The sequence below is a fragment of the Falco cherrug genome, chromosome 5 (genome assembly GCF_023634085.1).
Source record: "Falco cherrug isolate bFalChe1 chromosome 5, bFalChe1.pri, whole genome shotgun sequence".
Taxonomy (NCBI): Eukaryota; Metazoa; Chordata; class Aves; order Falconiformes; family Falconidae; genus Falco; species Falco cherrug.
In genome coordinates this window covers 36,376,051-36,394,579 of record NC_073701.1, presented here as the reverse complement: position 1 = coordinate 36,394,579, position 18,529 = coordinate 36,376,051, and the positions used below count along the sequence as shown (strand labels likewise).

At 41.2% G+C, this 18,529-nt stretch overlaps 1 protein-coding gene across 2 annotated transcripts in view; it reads right to left on the bottom strand.

Annotated features, from left to right (window-relative positions):
- EP300 (E1A binding protein p300) overlaps positions 1-18,529 on the bottom strand; it is a 65,968-nt gene that overhangs the window by 29,381 nt on the left and 18,058 nt on the right. For both annotated transcript variants that reach the window (XM_055711236.1, XM_055711235.1), the window contains exons 3-10: positions 9,730-9,906; positions 7,936-8,197; positions 7,055-7,168; positions 5,909-6,145; positions 3,261-3,354; positions 2,794-2,928; positions 2,242-2,359; positions 1,564-1,738 (exon numbers count right to left, since the gene is read on the bottom strand). In XM_055711236.1, coding sequence (XP_055567211.1) covers positions 1,564-1,738; positions 2,242-2,359; positions 2,794-2,928; positions 3,261-3,354; positions 5,909-6,145; positions 7,055-7,168; positions 7,936-8,197; positions 9,730-9,906 — 1,312 coding nt within the window. The remainder of the gene's footprint in view (positions 1-1,563; positions 1,739-2,241; positions 2,360-2,793; positions 2,929-3,260; positions 3,355-5,908; positions 6,146-7,054; positions 7,169-7,935; positions 8,198-9,729; positions 9,907-18,529) is intronic.

Here is an 18,529-nt window from a genome sequence, read left to right as displayed (position 1 = left end):
TCTTAGTAATGCACCTTGGTACACCCTATTTTGACTTCAAGCATAAAAAGACCTAGAGCTGGATTTACCAAAAGACATCCAAATTTAAGTAGGAGAAAAAGAACTCCAATGAAGATTCTTGCAGCATATGCCTAGAGCTACTGAATCTTTCTGCAGGGTTAGCGAGGGGGGGGGGGCAGGAAAAAGTTTTTTGTCTCCTCAGTTGACTAATTCAAATTTTAACCTGATCTTCTTAGGCAACTTATTAGTCACTGACAGCTATACATTTGTTTCCATGAGATGCCTTAAGAACTGCATTTTTAACTGTAAAGTATCTAAGAACATGAAAGAATCATGGGGAAAACTCCCTTTTCTTCTGAGAATGAAGCTCTCAGAAGGGAGTTGGCAGGGGGGTGGGGTGTGGGTGGGCAGTGCTCTAGAAAATACGTTTGCAAAACTTGCAGTTAAAGAAAGACTACTTCAGTCTCCAAAGCGATTAGTCCAGAATCACAAAGGGAAAAAAAATATCTTGGAAGCCGACTGTGGCTCAAATAGTTAATAAAAATATGATTTAACTGTAAAAGAGAACTAAGAGTATGGTACGCAGTTTTATTTAGAAAGGTACAGTTTAAGATCCTGTATTTCAATTACTTACAGGATTTAACTGGAAATACAAGACTGCAAGGTCAGTAGATGCCTCTCTTCACTTTCTAACTAAAATTATCACCCACAATACCCGTTTTTTCTCTTACCCAAATAAAAATATACTAGATACCTGACAGCCTACAGTAGTTTGTCCCTTCCTAATGGTGTGAATCAACATTACACTCTTTAGAAGCATGATAGTTTTGATCATTAACCCCTTTCCAAAGTAAAATTTTGTTCTAATATACAAATGCATGGTTAACAGGGATAACAACAACAACAACTAATTGTAATGACTGGTGATTATGATGATGATAATATTAATAATCTATTTAGCATTAGGAAGGTCAATTCAAGTAACAGAACTACTGTGAAACAGAAGACAGCTGCATGAGGACAGAAGTGAAATCTGGTTTTGATTGCATGCTTGAAAGGCCATTTGTCTGAAAAAACTAAACATTTCATGGAACAAGCACAATCTAAACTTTCAAAGGCATAAATACCTAAGCACACCATCATACTCTGCTTTGAAGCAACAGTAATAGCGATGATCATTTTAAACATCACAAAACTGAAAATTATGAAAATATTTCTCTTATAGTAACTAAAGTTATTGTTAAATTAGTATCAGTAGATTCTAACTGTAGCAGTAAGTTCTATAATGTTAAGGATGCAACTTAATCTCTGTTCCCTCTACCATCCAAGTAAGCGTAATAACTTCAATTTGCTCAGAACACTACATGTTTTTAGATAATCCATGGTAATTTACACATAAGCAAAGCAAAGGTTTTGCAAGTACTTCTGAACGAAGAGGAGAAAGTTCTGTCTAACTGTGAGTAAGCCAGGGACCTGTGGAATAGCAAAACGATCACCAGCCCACCAAAATGACAGTACAGGATACCCCTGCACCAGGCTAGCCAGTAACCCAACCATTCTTACTTGCAGACATCCCTGGCTGGGGCTGTCCCATGTTGGGCCCTTGGTTCATGGGAGCCTGTGGCATGCCCGGAGCATTTGGGATCATGTTTTGCTTCTGCAGCCTGGTTCTTCGTTTCTCCTCCAACTCCTTCTGAATCTTATAGATCTTCTCTGCTAGCAAGTGATAGTACTCTGCCTGTTGGGGAGGAATACAAGTCAGAAAGGAGGTGACACACACAGCAAGCAAAGGCAACACGTCCCAGTGATCCAAGCTCGGAAAACAGCTTTCCGTGCACACATTTTGGCTTGGGTCCAGGGTGGCTCTCCCTTTGCAGGGGCTGCCGGGCAGACAGGAGGGCAAAATAGGGCACTGCCGGCAGCCATGAGACCAACACCAGGCATTCCTCTTCTCGTGTCCAACACTTCTTTGGGAGAACCACAGTGGAGAGCTTTGTGCTGCTTTCAGGGGACTCCGAGAAGCGTCAGGCACAGCACACCCCAACAGGCACCACCCTGACGCCCAGCACACCCAGGCAGAAGCCTGCAACTGGCTGGTTCCCAGACCCCAGCTGGCAGCCCCCGAACACACGCCTCCTCAGCCTGGGAGTCTCAGCCCTGCTTCCCCTCCTCTTCCTCCCCAATCGCTATGGGACCAAGGCAGAGGTACACACGACTGGACGACAGAGGGTGGCATCTCACCCTGCTATTTGCCGATTCATACATATCCCCCTCCACTTTCCGAGCATATGCCACCAGATTCTCCATACGCCGATCCTTCAGTGCTGCAGGGTCAGGAGTCGGAAATATGGCTTGGACTCTGAAAAGAAAGAAAGAAAAAAAAAAAAAAAAAAAAAGAAAGAGATGCACAAGTGATCAGGATGACCCCGGGCCAGGAGGACATCAGCACTAACCCCAGTGACCTGAACGCAAAGCAGCAAGCAAACCTCCTGACAGACTGAGGCACTGCTCCCGCTCCTGGGGGACACTGCCCTCGTGCAGATGGCTTGAGTACAGAGCGGGACAATTCTGCTACCACGGCCCCAGACCAGGAGATGCAGCTCCATTAACAGCCAGGAAAGCCAGAAAGCACCTTTCAGGCTTCTGCTTTCCCTTCTCACGCACCCTGACACAACTCCCTCCGTGCCCCTTAGGTTTGGGAGCTGGGCTTCCTCCTGCCCCACACACCATCACCGCCCAGCTCAGAGGCAGCAACTCCCCCAACAGTAGATTGTTCTGATATGAGCTACTCACAATTTATGAACAAGGTGGTTTCGAAGATCCTGAGTAATGTCTTCATGCCACTGCTTTCGAATTCCAGTATTGGATGGTTGAGCCGTTGGCATGGCTCCCAAACTGGCAACGCTGGCACTTTCACTCATCATGGGGCTTCAAAAACAGAGCAAGAATTGAGGGCAAAAGTCTAGCCCAAGCTTAGTCATCTTACAGTCATAGCCTCTTTTAGAATAATGTTAGGACAAAGTGCTAGTTCAGCCATTCCCTAATCAATGGACAAACTCTGCAGAAACAGCTGCACAGACACCAAAACAACGCCGTGAAAAAGTACATGCTGTACTACCCAAGGATTTGGAAACCTGCAACAAAAGCTACAAAATCCAAAGGGAGAGATAGCCATCAATGGCATTTACCCCACTGTTTATGCAAGAAGTGCCATGAGATCAAAACAAAATCACTGGGGTGCAAAGAATAATTCAACTTACTTTTGAGAATTCATTGTTGAATGCAACATTGAGTCAGGCAGCAGATTAGGGGCTTGAACCCCTACTCCTCCATTCACACCCATTGGATTTGCACCTAGAAAACAGAAGAACAAGTCTTCTTAAACAAAAAGCCCATTTACTTTGCAAAATAAGTAATTGCTCGGCAATAACAAAGGTCTAGACTTTCAACTACTTTGACTTTTGTGAAGGGCATTTAACTACCTGTTGCTGTCTTTACCCTTTTCCTTTCACCAACTTAGAAAAAGTCTGAGGCACAGCACTGGTGATGACCAAGTGAAGCATCAAACCATATTACCCCTCTGCCCATCTTCTTGAACTTCTCAACGAACAAGCAACTTCAATTTGCTGCAAACTTTACGTACCAGAGACCCTTCCTGTGACTCCCTAACTAAAGATTCAGCATTACCAACCACTTCTGCTTTTTTTCTTTAGAAGCGCCTGGGTTTTCTTGTCATTCAGAGGCTTAGGATATATATTCACAAAGGCTTCACAGACTTAAAACGTCAGCTACCGCCTACATCTGGCAAGATCCCCTCTCACCCACTCCATACTTAAGGATCCTACAACTTACTCCCATGTTTGTACTAAGAAGGAAAATCTGACAACCCTTTGCAAGAAAAACCTCTACTGCTTTCCTGCATCACAGATCTCAATCACCATAAATAGTCAAGAAAAATGCAGCATATTTCTGTCTGCAGCTTCTGAATAGATCACTTTGTGAATTGATGGCAGCATGAAAGCTGTTAACAAGCTTCACATGTATTTAGGACATCTGAATCCTATAGAATCGGTATTTCAAGCAAAACTAAAACACTGCGTACAAGAGAAGTCCACTGAAATTAAGTGTATCAAGCCTAGTATTTACCTCTAATATCACAACCGAGTGTTTAATGGTCTTTTCATAAAGCTGCCTCCAGCCTCCCTTGCCTTAGCCACTTTCTTCCCAAATTCACTGTGTCGAGAACAAGCTGCTGTAGAAGACAACTGTCAACCTTTGCCTTAACTCTCACTTTTTAACTGCCAAACCCTACCATTTGTTTCATCTACTTAGGACTGCATCTTTTCACATCGCAGTCCTCACCAAATCCTGCTGCTTCTCATAAAATACCCCCACTGTCATGTAGGAATTACCAGGTCATGGCCTATCTCACCTGCTGCAATTCCCTTCTTAGCCACCAGCTCCTAATAATGAAACTATAGTCAAAAGTCTACACTCTCCATGCTTGGCTTTTCTACATTAAGCTTCAGCTCTACATCCCCCAAGTGCTTTTCAACCCCATCTCACTGGATCTTCTTATCAGCACTACAAGGAGTGCCCAATAAAAACACACAGAGACCAAAAAGAGTGTGTCTACTAAAAAACAAATACAAACAAAAGAAACAGAGAAGCATTTTGCTTCAGAAAAAAGGATGACATTCCTTTCAACCTTTCAAGGCCTTAACTATACCATTTTGGAGCTCCTAGAAATTAACTTATCTGTAAAACACTCTAATGCACAGTAGAAAACTGTATTATTTTAACCTGATTGTTTTAAGACAGCTCTCAAGACCCTTCCCCTCCCTATTTTTTTTTTTTTTAGAAGTTGTACATACTGGAAGGCAAAGTTTTAGCAGTATACAAGTCACATGCAACCTATGAGGACCAATCACGTCATTAACAAGTCTACTCTACCCAACAGCCTTTTCCTGAGTAACTCGGGAGTAGTAGCATTTCCTTCGGCACTGAAACAGCGCATCAAGCTGCAGCCTGCAACCAGCTGCTGCTTTCCTCTGCAGCCTCTCAGGTCCTTCATCATAGAATCCCTGTGCAGCACTTATTCCATACACAAGCCTGTCATAGGGCATATAGGCAGGATCACTGCAATCCCATACAAGCCTGTGATAAAGCTCTACCAGCTCATCTTTCCTCTTTTCCATTAAAAAAAACACAAGCAACTCAAGCAAAGAGCTGGGGGTGAGAAAAATTCCTGTGACAGTCTCAAGCCATCATAATTAGATTTAATGCTTATAAAGGTCGCCTCATTTGACACCAGCGATAGGTTAGAATTAACTGCACTTCAAATTAAAATGCTTATGTAGTCTTTGGTGATTTTCCAATAAGCCACTCAGACAACTTACATCTATGTGAGTCCACATGACAGGAATCTGAGAGAAAGTCTGTTATTTACTACTTTTCCTTTTAAAAACCAACATTACATATCTGAGATACAACTGTAAAATGCTGGAGTCTGAGTGACAAGGAAGTACACTTGAGCACAAGCATTCCCATGCATGCATTTCCAATTAAAAACTCCTTAAAAGCCCGAAACTTGCACTACAGTACAATTATAAAGCTACAAAAGAACATCAAATAAAATGCTTTGGAAAATTGGTTCTCAAAAAAAATAAAGTATCATTTTTCCAAAGAAAATACTCTTCCCAGAGAACTTTTCCAAGAGAAGGCATCTGGCCCTCTACTGTTCCCATTCCACTGAGAAACTTGCTATCTCAAGTCTAAAATACTGCAAAGCCATTCCTTTTTCAAGTTAACTGGCTGTATTAAGCTAGTAGGTAAAGAAAATTTGCATTAGATATAGCACAGGAAGGTTTCTTGTAGTTTGTATTTTAACACCAGCAGATAAACTTACTCATAGGATTCATAGGGCGCAGACCCTGGGGTGACTGTCCTTGTTGCTGATTCTTCACTTGCGCCTGGGGCTGTGTCTGCATCTGGTTCCCTTGATAGGTCAGTCCGAGGGCTGCGTAGGCTCTCTCAATGGAGCTGGGGTCTATCTGACTGGTAGTGTTTATGCTGGGCGTTGTCTGCTGCCCCACACCCACAGAGCCAGTATTTGCAAGTCCTACTGCAGCTCCGCCCAGCAGCGCTGGAAGAGACACGCCAAGTTAATCAGGACAGCAGGACGTAGCCAAAGAGGTCGGTGAAAACAGGGAAAGAACATAAAGAATGCACTGGCTGTTCGGAACTAAAACATCTCCTTCTAGGAGCGTGCCGAGAGGAGGCCACGCCTGGGAAACTTGTCGTGAAACAGGGAGACAAGTTTCAACCCAACCAGCTATTCCAACAACATGCTGTTTCCCTTTGAGCTACTGAGAGGAAATCCCACTCCAAGTATTTAGGACACATCTGCTTGCTTCAAACTGAAAACAGAGGCACACTATGTCACAGAGGCCAGAGACAGAAGGGTACATACACCTCTTCAGCAGCCACTGTAATGCTTTTTTTCTTCTTGGTTTTAACAAGAAACACCATGGCTCACATTAGTTAGAGAAAAGCCCAAAATAACATTAAGAAAGGAGAAAAAAAAACCATACAGGTAACACAATAATAAAAATCCTGTCACAGATTTTTGGCAGGAAGACCAAAGGGACACAAAGAGAAGGGAAGAGAGACATCTGATGCAAAAAAAGGGTGAAGACAGAAGCAAATATCATCAGGGGTGAAGTGACACAACCCTCTGTGTGTTATGCACATCTGCCTCCAGAACCTGGCCTGCTGGAAGAGGTAGTAGTGAGAAGCCTACCATTTGGAGAGAGCTAGGATGTGTTCACCCTGAACGCTCTCCTGCCAGGAAAATCCAATAAAGCTCGAAAGCTTCCATAAACACTAGCTATCAGAGACAGAAAAATACTGCATGACTCTAAAGTAAGAGGAAAATCATGTTACATGTTCCCAGGTTCAAGAGGATCATCACTGTCACCTGGGTGCAAGAAAATTAACTCCCAACATGCATTTTATGGTTTATCCAATACACAGAATTCCCCAGTAGACTTACATTGTTGATTTCTTTTGTCCCCAGCATTTTTGAGAGGCAAACATACAGGACAGTCATGTCTCGTACAATTCTTCCAGTGCGAGATGATTTGTCGGGAAGATGCGCAATGTGCCACTGGAAAAGGAAGAATGAAAAAAATTTACAAAATACTGCCAGTATCTCCACATGGTCAACACAAACTGGACAGGGGACAACTGTTTCTCTCTGGGCACACATCTATATCAACACAGGTCAGTGAAGTATTACTTGAAGTAGTTCAGCACTAACTAGCTCTGAAAACATAGCTAGACTCCTTTAAGTACTATTGGCTCAACTAGAGCTTATTTGAATGCTCTGTTATACACCCAAGCCTCCGTCACCCTGGCTCAAAGGACACCACCATACACATCAAGCAGACTATACAAAGCAACTGATACGCCAACAATTTATTGGCACAATCCAGACAAGCCCAGGCTACCAGAAACGTAGCATACATTTTCCTTAGATACTAAGATAGACTAAGAGTTCAACGTGCCAGTAGTAGCTTAATCCCTGGCTAGCTATTGATTTGCGTCTTCCATTTAAGGGGATACAAGTAGACTCCTACTTGCAGATTCCTGCTTTGTGTCTACCCTTATCAGAAGGCACCATCCAAAGGACCTTACAGTGAGTTACGAAGTTAAGCAAAAGATCCTCACTCATCTCTTTGTGCTAGCTTGTCCCATCTAACTCGCATAAACTTTAAAGGCTCAGAGGTTGTTTATGATTTCCATTCTTAAGGAGACAGATAGGTTAAAAAAAATTCTACTTCCTGAGCCATCCCCTAGTTCTCCATCTCCTTCCAAGAGATGTTCTCGTCCTGCAAATGTTGACCACCTCTATATAACCACTCCTCCACTTACCCTGGCAAGATTTGCCCGCCTGACAATGTGTCATATGGTTCAGGACATTCTTCATGGTTCGGCAATGAGGGAGGTTGCACTGTCGCACCTCCCCGTTGGCCTGTTCTCGCCGCTGACACTTATGAGCGTGCAAGAGGAGAACGAGTTGCTGCTGAATGAGTTTGCGTTTTTCTGGATCCGCTGTTGGTGCTCCAGACCCCATTCCTTGAGAAGCTGCTGGCCCCATCCCAGCTTGCTGAACTTGGGGAGCCTGCTGTTGGCCCTGGAGAAAGTGGAAAGGAAATTCCCAGAATTAAATCTATTTTTGAGAATAATCCGTTCAGCAAGTAAACAGCAACAACAAAAATCGAAGAAGAGAAACAACTACTACATTCTGTGATTAAGGGAATAGCCCACCTATCTGTAGTTCTGGATGACTCATTAAACATACCCCTTAGTAACCGTACTGGCAATAATTATCTTGCTAGCCACAATTTCCTCCCCATATCACTCTCCTGGTCCTAGCTCTTGCCTTATCAAAGACCAGCAGAACTTTGCACAGGCTTACAAGTTAATTTGTGGTGCTAGACCAACCAGAAAATATTAATAGCACTTTGACCTCAAATCTCCTCCTCATTCTGGAGCCTCAAAAGTTACATTAATGGAAGTAAGCACCTTTTAGAGTGAATGGTTTTCCCTCTATTTCATCATAAGGTGCCCCAACTTGACTGCTCCTACAAAAGCAGAACAAAGGGGAAGTTCTGGGAACCTTTTTCCATCAGGAAACTTGCATGTAGGCATTCAAAGCAAGCATCTCCTAGTCTCTCCTAGAGATGAAGCACAACTTCAGTTCTACAGCACGTATTGTCCTGATGTCAACATCTAGTACTACTCCTGTACTTCTGTTTACTTCTTCAGACTCCTTTGCATATTTCTTCCAGGTGACATTTGAGGATTACTCAGCACAGAAGAGGGGCTTCAGAGACTCTGTGTTGCTTGCATCACTTCAGTTCAACAGCCTTCAGTTGCTAACAGACTCTTCACAGAGGATTTTAGAGGATGTTTCTGGAGAGCTCCAGATTTTTCAGGCTCAGCTACCTGCATTTCTAAACCACAGCTCTCCTGTAGCTTTTCAATACCAGTACTAGCCTTCCATTTTACAAGGAGACTTCACCAATTACTCAGTCTCCTCAGGGTTTGTAGACGTTCCAATATGACTGTAACTTCCTTATTTGCAGCCTGTCATTCTAAACGACAACTGAGATAGTAGCAACTTTTTATTCCTAGGTTCTGCTGGGTAGCAGCTCAACTACAGAAGAGTTACATGCTCTGTTCTGAATACAAGCTTGACAGCTAGGGTTCTGAACAGCAAGTTTTGGCTGCCTCTTTATTGGTTCATAACAACCAACTAGAGTTCCAACTTGCTAGTTTTCCAATGTTCATGCTCAGCTTAAAGAAATCAAGTAAAACTCACAGAACTGAGCTCTTTTTAATTCAAAGGTACAGAATTTACCTGGAAATAGGTTTTCAGTAGAGCTATTAAGATCAAGAGATTGGGCCTCCTGGGGTGTGGGGTGGAATGTGAAGCAGGGACAAACACAAGCTATATTCAGAAACGTTAATTTGGTTCCCCGCCCCCCCCCCCCAAAAAAAAAAAAAAAAAGCAAGCATGTAGAGGTAGGACATGTTGCATGTCATACCCCTAACCGATTTAAGCTTCTAAAATAATGCAAAAACAAACATAGCAACACCAAAGCGTATTGTTACACTTTGGTTTACTACAACATTTCTGGAGACACCTTTCATTGCACTTACCATGTTAGGCATTCCTGCCCCAGGAACTGGCTTCTTGTCCATTGGAAACTGTGGTAAGCTATTCTGCAGTCCAGCTTTATTTTGCATCTGAGGCCCAAGTCCACTGGCTCCAATCTGCTGCCCAGTATTCTGACTATATGGCTGGCCATAAGGGCTAGGGTTGCTCATCATTCCCATCTAGGAATTAAAATGTTAAGATGTCCAAGTAAGATAGCTTAAGTTCACAATGGAAAAGGTGAATGAATACTTCAGAGAAGCAAGAGCCATCACAGCCACGAACCAGAACGGCAATGCAATACTGACCCACATGCTTCCCCTGCTCCTTTATGTGCCTGTATTTACCCATCACACAACCTGACAGTTCCTCAGTGAAGGCTACTTACCAACTTTGAGGTCAGCCATCAGAATTGGCCTGATCATTTCTTTATAAAAGATTTTGTTCAACAGATTTCTCATTTCAGCTTTCCCAATCATTAATTTGTACCATGGGCTATGTAACTCACAAGTTTGGAAGAACTTCTCTGCTCCCTACATCTGTGCAGACTCCAAACAGAGACAAATACCACCTTCATTTATATCAGCAGGGTTTACCCCAAAAACCTCCGACCCAACTGTCAGCCCTCCCACAGCTCATCTCCAGACAGCCATGACAATGCATGTCTGCATTTCCAGTACACAACCATTTTCTATTTAAGAATACACCATAGGCAAAGGTAACACCACACAGTCACACAGCAACTCATTTGCAGTGAGCAGTACTAGAGGTCAAAGGAGATGGTAGGAAGGAACTCTACAAACAAAAGAAAGCTATTGAACCACTCATCCACAGGGGAAGCAGATCCATATTTCATATGAGCTATATGTGTATTAAACAGTTTTAGCATACCAGAATATACCATTTGTTGCCTTGGAATGCCCCAACACCTAAAGAACAGTTAGGAGCAATCTTACCAATGAAGTTGTTTGTCCTCTGACATTTTTTTTTTTCATTCCTTGCATTCCCATCTATTTTTCATCGGAAATCTGGCCTTCCAGGACCAAAACAACTAGCCTTAAAGGACCATGAAAAGTGGAGATCTTCGTTAAGATTACCAGGTTCTCACCATTACTCAGGCAGGATCCTTGAGGAGCCATAACTCATAATAATAAAGGCACAAAAATACTTCAAAGAGCCATATTGTTTCAACTCACATTAGCATTTGACTAGACAATGTTCAGTCTCCATAATGCTTTTTGGTAAGTCTGGATGTTTTCCTGCATCTAAAAAAGTGCATACAAGCTCCTATGGTAGACTTGTTTCCAATCACTCCTACATATATTCTCAAAGCATCCCCCCTTCTCAGTAAAACACCTTGTTTCTGCTCCTTACCAAGGTTCTCCAGCCCACACAGGTAAGTCACCTATATGCCCAGAGATTACCTGCAATTCATCAAGCACTCCTTTTTCAGGAGTATCATCTGCCAGCCCATTATAATAGCCTTCAGTTTGCATTTACAAAATAAATGCAACTTTAAACCCAAGCTACAGGAAAAGGAACACAAAATCCACTGAAGAACCTGTCACTTGACACATTTGATATGTGCAAGAGAATTCCCTAGAGGAAAACCCCCTCCTCCACATACACGCAATAACCATAATCATCCAGCAGTAATTCATTAGAGAACAATGAAAAGAGTATCTATGCATGGCAGACAAACAAACTATGCAATGATCAGGCAGACATAAAAAAAAACTTCCTTTCCCATCTCCTTTGACACCACCCCTGCTGCCTCTGGACTGCAATGAATACGCATGTGGTGACCAATGAGGCAGCTGCTGCCAAAACCAAACCAGGCAAGACTTCAACCCTTCCTGTCCGTTCCTCAGAAGACCAGTAAGGTCTTCTGTGCAAGCTGAGCAGAAGGGAAGAAGAATAAAAAAAAATTTAAGAAGTCGACTAACACTTTCAGGACTCTTCCCCATCATCACTGCTGCCTCAAATCAACCGATTCAAGGCTTAGTGAAGGACTGACAATGGGAATTATTTCCTTAAGTAAACAAGAAACGTCTTCCTGTAAGACAGCCTGATCCCTTTGGCTCCAGAAAGAGATTTGAAAACAGGTACATCCCCAAACCCAGAAATTTCTATGCAAAATGTTCAAATTCATTAATGATCATAGCTCCAAAAGTTAGCTGACACCTGAGAGTACACTAAAGCACAGACTATGTTTATGGTGGCCATCAGTAACACCGCCCCCATATGACTTCTGCAACTACTGCTGCTATCAGCCTTAAAAAAAAACCCTAACCAAACAATTCAGAATTGAAGGCTGAAGGCCTGTTTTCACATCCTGGTGTCACAGGGAGAAATCAAGATGTCCAACTCAGACAGCTGGGGACTTCACACATAGATACCAAAGGACTGAGAGTAACTGTGGCCTAATGAGCCAGCTCCATCCTGACTGCAGGGGGAAAACCCAAACCTAGACTTAAAAAAAGCACCTTTGCTATGTCACTGAAAACAAACGCTTTCTAATGGAACTCAGGGGTGAGGTTTGACCATGCCAACCAACCTTTGTATCTACAACACAGCTGGACACAAATTTTATGTGAAACAGCTGGTTCTTTCAAGTGTACTAATCAAGTTGGCTCAGCACAAAGATCTCTGATGTTTTCTCAAGCATGAGCCATCAGCACTGTTTGGGGTGCAAAACCAGCCTTCTCAAACAAGGCTGTCTCCATGGCAGAAACACAAGACTCCACTCTCCCTAGGGCTGAGAACCATCATCCATTCCCAGGTGACTTCTGCTGTACCCCAAGACCTGGCAGCTGCAGACTACATGCCCAGCTCCCAATAGGGGTAATCATCAGTTCCCCATCTCAGCCTACAAGGGAGGCAAAGATCAGAGAAGCACCAGCATCCAGGTTTGAGGGCATGCATGCCAAACTGAAGCCAAAAGCCACACACTCAAGCAACATCTAAGAAGGATGCTAAAAAACAAATGCCTGAAGGTCTGCTGGAACAAATCAGCAGCCATCACTTGGTCCAGGTGAGATTGACACCTGCCAGATCCACAGCTGAACCTCAAAGCAAGGCCCCCAGTCCTGCTGTCACAGACCCACTAACTTGACACCAACAACATGCATGCAACTCTAGACTGAGTCAAGACAGGGTCACTTGGGACATTCTTCACCTGGCACAAGGTAGCCTTGTGACCCTGGCACAAGAAGCAGGAGCATGTTTATGTCATTTGCTGTGATATGTTGAGAAACACAAATAAGAGAAAACAAACAGGAAGAAATGGGTGATCTCATGACTGCAGAAGATAGATAAATATAATCCTGTATAATTTTATCAGTAGGAAACAACCAGAAAGACTGACGTATAGTTCGTCATCATATTAATGATCTATTGGGAGTGAGGGGCAGATAAACAATCGAGTGCCGAAAAAACAGCCAAAGAAAGATGGTGTTAGTACCACTGCATGAGACAAGTACAAGGCTTCACCTGCTATACCATACAAAAATATACATGGCTGAATCATAGCTACAAGTCAGCAAGTGCAACCTACTCACTCCTTCCTGGCCACCACCTCCTTCCACTACTCTTCCCATTTCTCATCTTACCTATCCCATCTATTGTTTTTCTTCCTGTCCCCACCTCAACTTACTTTCATCACATATGCGAGGACGTCCACACAAGGAAGAGCAGACAGAAACCCACATCACAGTAAAAGGAGAAGAGGAGGAGGAAGAAACAAGGAAAACCACAGCAGATGTCAATGCATGGTTAACAAGGCAGCAAAGGTGATCTCAAACAGTTATATCTTCTACACACACAGTGGAAACCAACTTAACTTTCCTGCCTTCAGTGGAAGCAGGGGCTGTCATTACCACAATGGTGGAAGATGTGCACCTCTCACCAGTAAAGGGCATGGATGACATGAGTTCAGGAAACATCCTAGCTTACAAGCATAAGCAACATCAGATAGGGCTGTTCAGACACTCCCCCCATCTGAGAAGAGCAACTACAGAAGTGGAGGAGATTCCCTGAAATTTTGTTCTAACACATCTTCAATTCAGAAGATGGTCAAATAGTAAAACTAGAAGCAGAGTTAGTTAATTGAGGAATATCTGTTACAGCTATGCACACAGACATCACAAATACTCTACTGTTTCTCTATAAAAACCACTGCTTCACAGACAAATATTTGGAAGACAACTAAATTATCAGCAGCAGTATTGAACAATGACCAGTTTTAAGATTTGCAAAGATAAATGTAAGCATAAAGAAGTAAAGAAACAGGTAAGTTTTAGTAATATTCTTGCAAATAATCTAACATTTGCAGTATCAACTAGGTATCTCTTATCAGGATAACTGCAGTATATGGACTAGTTTAAGACCATACTCTGGTACCTAGTATCTTTCCACATCCACATATTCACAAGTGGAAGTTAGTTAACCTTCCCAGAACAGGCAAGTTAGTTTTAGGGAATTCCGTCTGGCTCTTTAAAATAAAATTTTTTATTGTATATCACTTTTTAGTGCCATTCTACTGACTGGTAGAACATTACTAGACCCAGGCATAAGCCAATAGAAAATTTTGCCAGTGCTATCCACTGCATTCTTTCCAAGAACTGTTATCAATCCTTATTCTTTGCACTTGACTGCATAATGTTTTAAGATACCTATTGCAAGACACTAGTGTTATTTCACTGCCATCTGTGCAAGAAACTCTCCTGCCCACTCCAGAAACTTAAAACTCAAAGACAAGTCTTTATTGCTCCGTTTCTCCCCTCAAACATTCCTCCCTTACACTGACATCAAGTGAGCCATTTTCCACTTTTTCACCTTGGTTCATCAAAGACAAAGCAAAGGACCAGAACACACAACTACACTTCTAATGGATTATTGTACTTGTGTGTATGGTACACTGGGTCACAGTCTAAACAGTACGGATACAATTACATGTTGAATCAAACAACTAATGAAAATATGACAAGCAAGAACACTGATCTTCTAATAAAACAGGACACTGAATATTTGCTAACACCAAGGAACATGACGTGCTTTTATTTTCTTTATCTAACTTTACAATGAAGGTGACGTCATCTTCAATCTCTGCTACTTTGAACAGAACTTTCTTATTGTTTACTTAAATGCAGTTCTTCAGGATCTCTGTAACTTCCTTTGTCTTTTTAAATATTGCCATCAATTTTTCTTAAGTTAAGCCGATAAAACCAAGTGTATCCAATATAATAGGACAGAACACTATATATACTCAAACAGTAAGCCAAATGACAAAGAATTACTACTGGAACTCTAAATATTTCAAGTTATTTCACATGCGAGTGAAATACTCGCATAGCAGAGGCAGTAGTAATGCCATTACTAATGTGAACTGCCTTCATCTCCATTTCATTACTTGAGTAATGGAACATTTCTTGAATCAGTGGGAGATGAAATTTAAGTGACCTGAAGGCCAGATGAACTTAGTCACTTTGTGATAGAACACTTATATCACTGAAACACACACCAACTTATATACAAAATACCCTTCTCCTCCCCTAATAAGAGACTGGACAGTAAGACCATAACTGGGCACTCTGGACAGAACCCAGTGGAATAAACTGAAGGTTTGAATTAGATACAATTCCACATGAGGAATGGTTCAAACCCGGAAACATTAATTTGTTCTTATTCTGAGCTTGAATTTGCTGTTTATTTTTAAATTACTCAAAGCTGTAGAACTATCTAATGAAACAAAAAGCCTGAAAAAAATGCTTAAACACTGAAAGAATCAAAGCATTACAAGCAATTTCCAAAACTCTATAGAGTAATAGGCACCTCTGTCATCTTCCTAACTTGCACACAACCAAGCACACAGAAAACAAAAAGTGATTCAAGAAAGGAACACTTTTTACAATTTCTTTCCCCTGCAACCTTCTAAGGGTTCCCTTCAGGCTAGACTTTCACAGGCATTTTTAAGCCGGTACTGTTACCAAAGCAGGGTCCACACCCTCCTCCAACTGGCAATATCAACTCCTTTAATAGATCCCCTCCCTAATATCAGCACTAGCTTTCCAACTGATGAGTATAAATTGGACCAGAAGAACAATTAAAATTAAAACATTTGAAATGCTCATGTGAGTTTCAAACCTGGATTAGTTCCTCAACACTGTGTGTCATGCAACTGGCACAGAGATGGTATGTAGACAGAATTGCTTCTTTGTATGTCACTAACTGCTTACATCATACATAAAACTACACCATCAGACCACAGAATATAAGTAGCAGATTATGACAGTACAAGTTTATGTTTAACAACTGACCCCAAATCAATCATTTACATTGACACTTGGGATTTTTAGTCCTAAAAAGTAACGGGCACAACTAGGGAAGCTGGGAAATATGTGGCCAATGTGTAAAGTAAGTGTTCCACTCTACTGCTAGCCAATGTTTTGGGAGAAGAGGAAGAAAATGCCTCAGTAATTCCACAGGACAACAGAATAAAGCAGAAATCTAACCAATTCTTGCCTTCCAAATTGAGAGCCACTTAGAGCTCATCTCTACTGTTAGAAGAGCGTAACATCCTCCTTCCCAATTAGTTAACATCACAGGAAACCTAAGCTATTCCTCTGTACAAACCACCCGCCCACCACCTAAAGCAGCTAACTTTGGCAAGCTAAGCTGGTAAAGATGAACACAACCAAAGTGTCTGGTCTTTTTTTTTTTTCTCCTACTGAAGGACAGCTCCTGAATAATGCACATTTTTTGCAGCGATGAAGGAAACCTACAGAAGTTGTTACACAAACTCCCACATTAACAGCAACACAGTACTAAATTTACCAATTAAAAAACAGGCTTTTAAAAACAACTGCTTAGGGTCCTCTGTTTTCATCTACTTCTTGAAGATTTGTAGGTGGGAAAAAACAAAAGCAGATGGGTGGAGAGATAAAGCAGTCAGACATTACTGTTGTCAGATTCTGCTAACTCCACTGCACGAAGTGAAACACAGGCGCTCTGCCAACAACCAAACCAATTGAAGACATTCTGGAATTTCAGCCTCCATTTCAGACTGTTCTTTCTCATCCTGCAGTTTCAACTCCTTTATAAGGGCTATACCCACCATACTTACACTAAAAGCCTCAAGTTTTTTTGTTTATTTGTTTTGTTGGTTTTTTTTAATCAGCAATTAAAGAACTAAGTATTCTTAACTATTCTGGGACTATGAACTAAAAACCAGAAGTTATCATGTATTTGGTCTGAATATTCCCAAAAGTACAAAGTGTTCTTTCTTCAGAACATCTCAGAATTTAAACAAGTGAGAAAGACAATTTAATTTTGGACTACATCAGTCAAAAGCTTGACTTTGTGTCCTTCCTTTACTTTTCCTAGATAAATGAGTTCATTACAGTGCATAACCCTACCTGAACTCCGATAAGTAAGGATTAAGAAGTTGCATTACACCCAAATACCCAATACACTAATTTTTGACCTCTAAATACAGCTTTCTGAAGATGTATTTTTTTTTAACAGCCAAGGAATAGTCAATGAGACATTGTATAATTCTCATACAATAATACTTCTAAGTTGTTACATACTTATTTCCCTGTAAACGGCATAGAAATTTTCTGCTGTAGCAATCAAGCTTTGTGACAAATTTCCTATCAGGGACAAATTTCTGAAATGACCAGACCACAAAATTAACACATTACTAGACATACAGACATATATATCTCAGAACCATTGTTAGCAGCACACTGAAGTTAAGCAAACAACTAAAATCAAAGAACTTAATTAGTAACATTAATGAGATATTAAAATCATTTTACTTAATACATTAGAAATAGCAAAACTATTTTAATAATACACAGCATAATTTTAATTTATGTTTCAGATTCATTTATAGACTATGTTACTTATCATTCCAAGCCCTCCGAGTAGACTGATTTTAGGCATTCCAAGATAGATCTACTCAGGTATTGCAAAACACCTTGGAAAAACCTTCCCCTCATCAGGCAAGAAACACAGAATACCTACCTAAAGTGAACTGAAACATTTAAGTATTTTACAGGCTTTTGATCATAACACTAAAAAGCTAGAGGAAAAAATACTGAAGTGGTTCCCTCCTCCAAAAAAGCTAGTTGTGCATGACAAAAATTAAATTTAGACATCTCTTGGCCATTTAAATCACTCTGTCTTCTCTTATCTTTTCAGTGACTCATGACAACTTTTTATAATATCCTAAATTACAAGCACACATCTATCTCCCAGTCCAATATACAAGATTTTTTTTCAGCTTTCTGGTTTACTTTACAGACAAAGCCTTCGTAAATTTTAAAACTAGAACTGAGTTGGATTAACAACCTTTTAAGAACCCAACATTTGTCTTCAGGTGTTTGCACAAGCATTCAATCTCCACTATTAATTCAAGTACCTATTTCTTAACAAGGCCAATGTATGTTTTGGCACATACATGTATCAGTCCATTCAAACCTGTATGTGCCTCTTAGCATCTGCTACAGCATAAACACTCAGCTCATTTCAGACAAAAAATACTCTTAAGCGCCACACAGAAAAAAGTACCACAACATCTAAAGGGTCCTGATGAATTCCCATCACACTGACAATACTAGCATCACATTAAATGGGAAAATACATTTGTGGACAAAGCATAAAACAGAATAAAATACAATCAACTTCTTTTTCAATGTTGCTATTAATCTATACTGCCTCAAGATTTCTAAAATAGGCTTTTTAATCTAGAAATAGTCTTGCTTGTTGTGCAAGACTCAATTTTCACCTCCCATGACTACC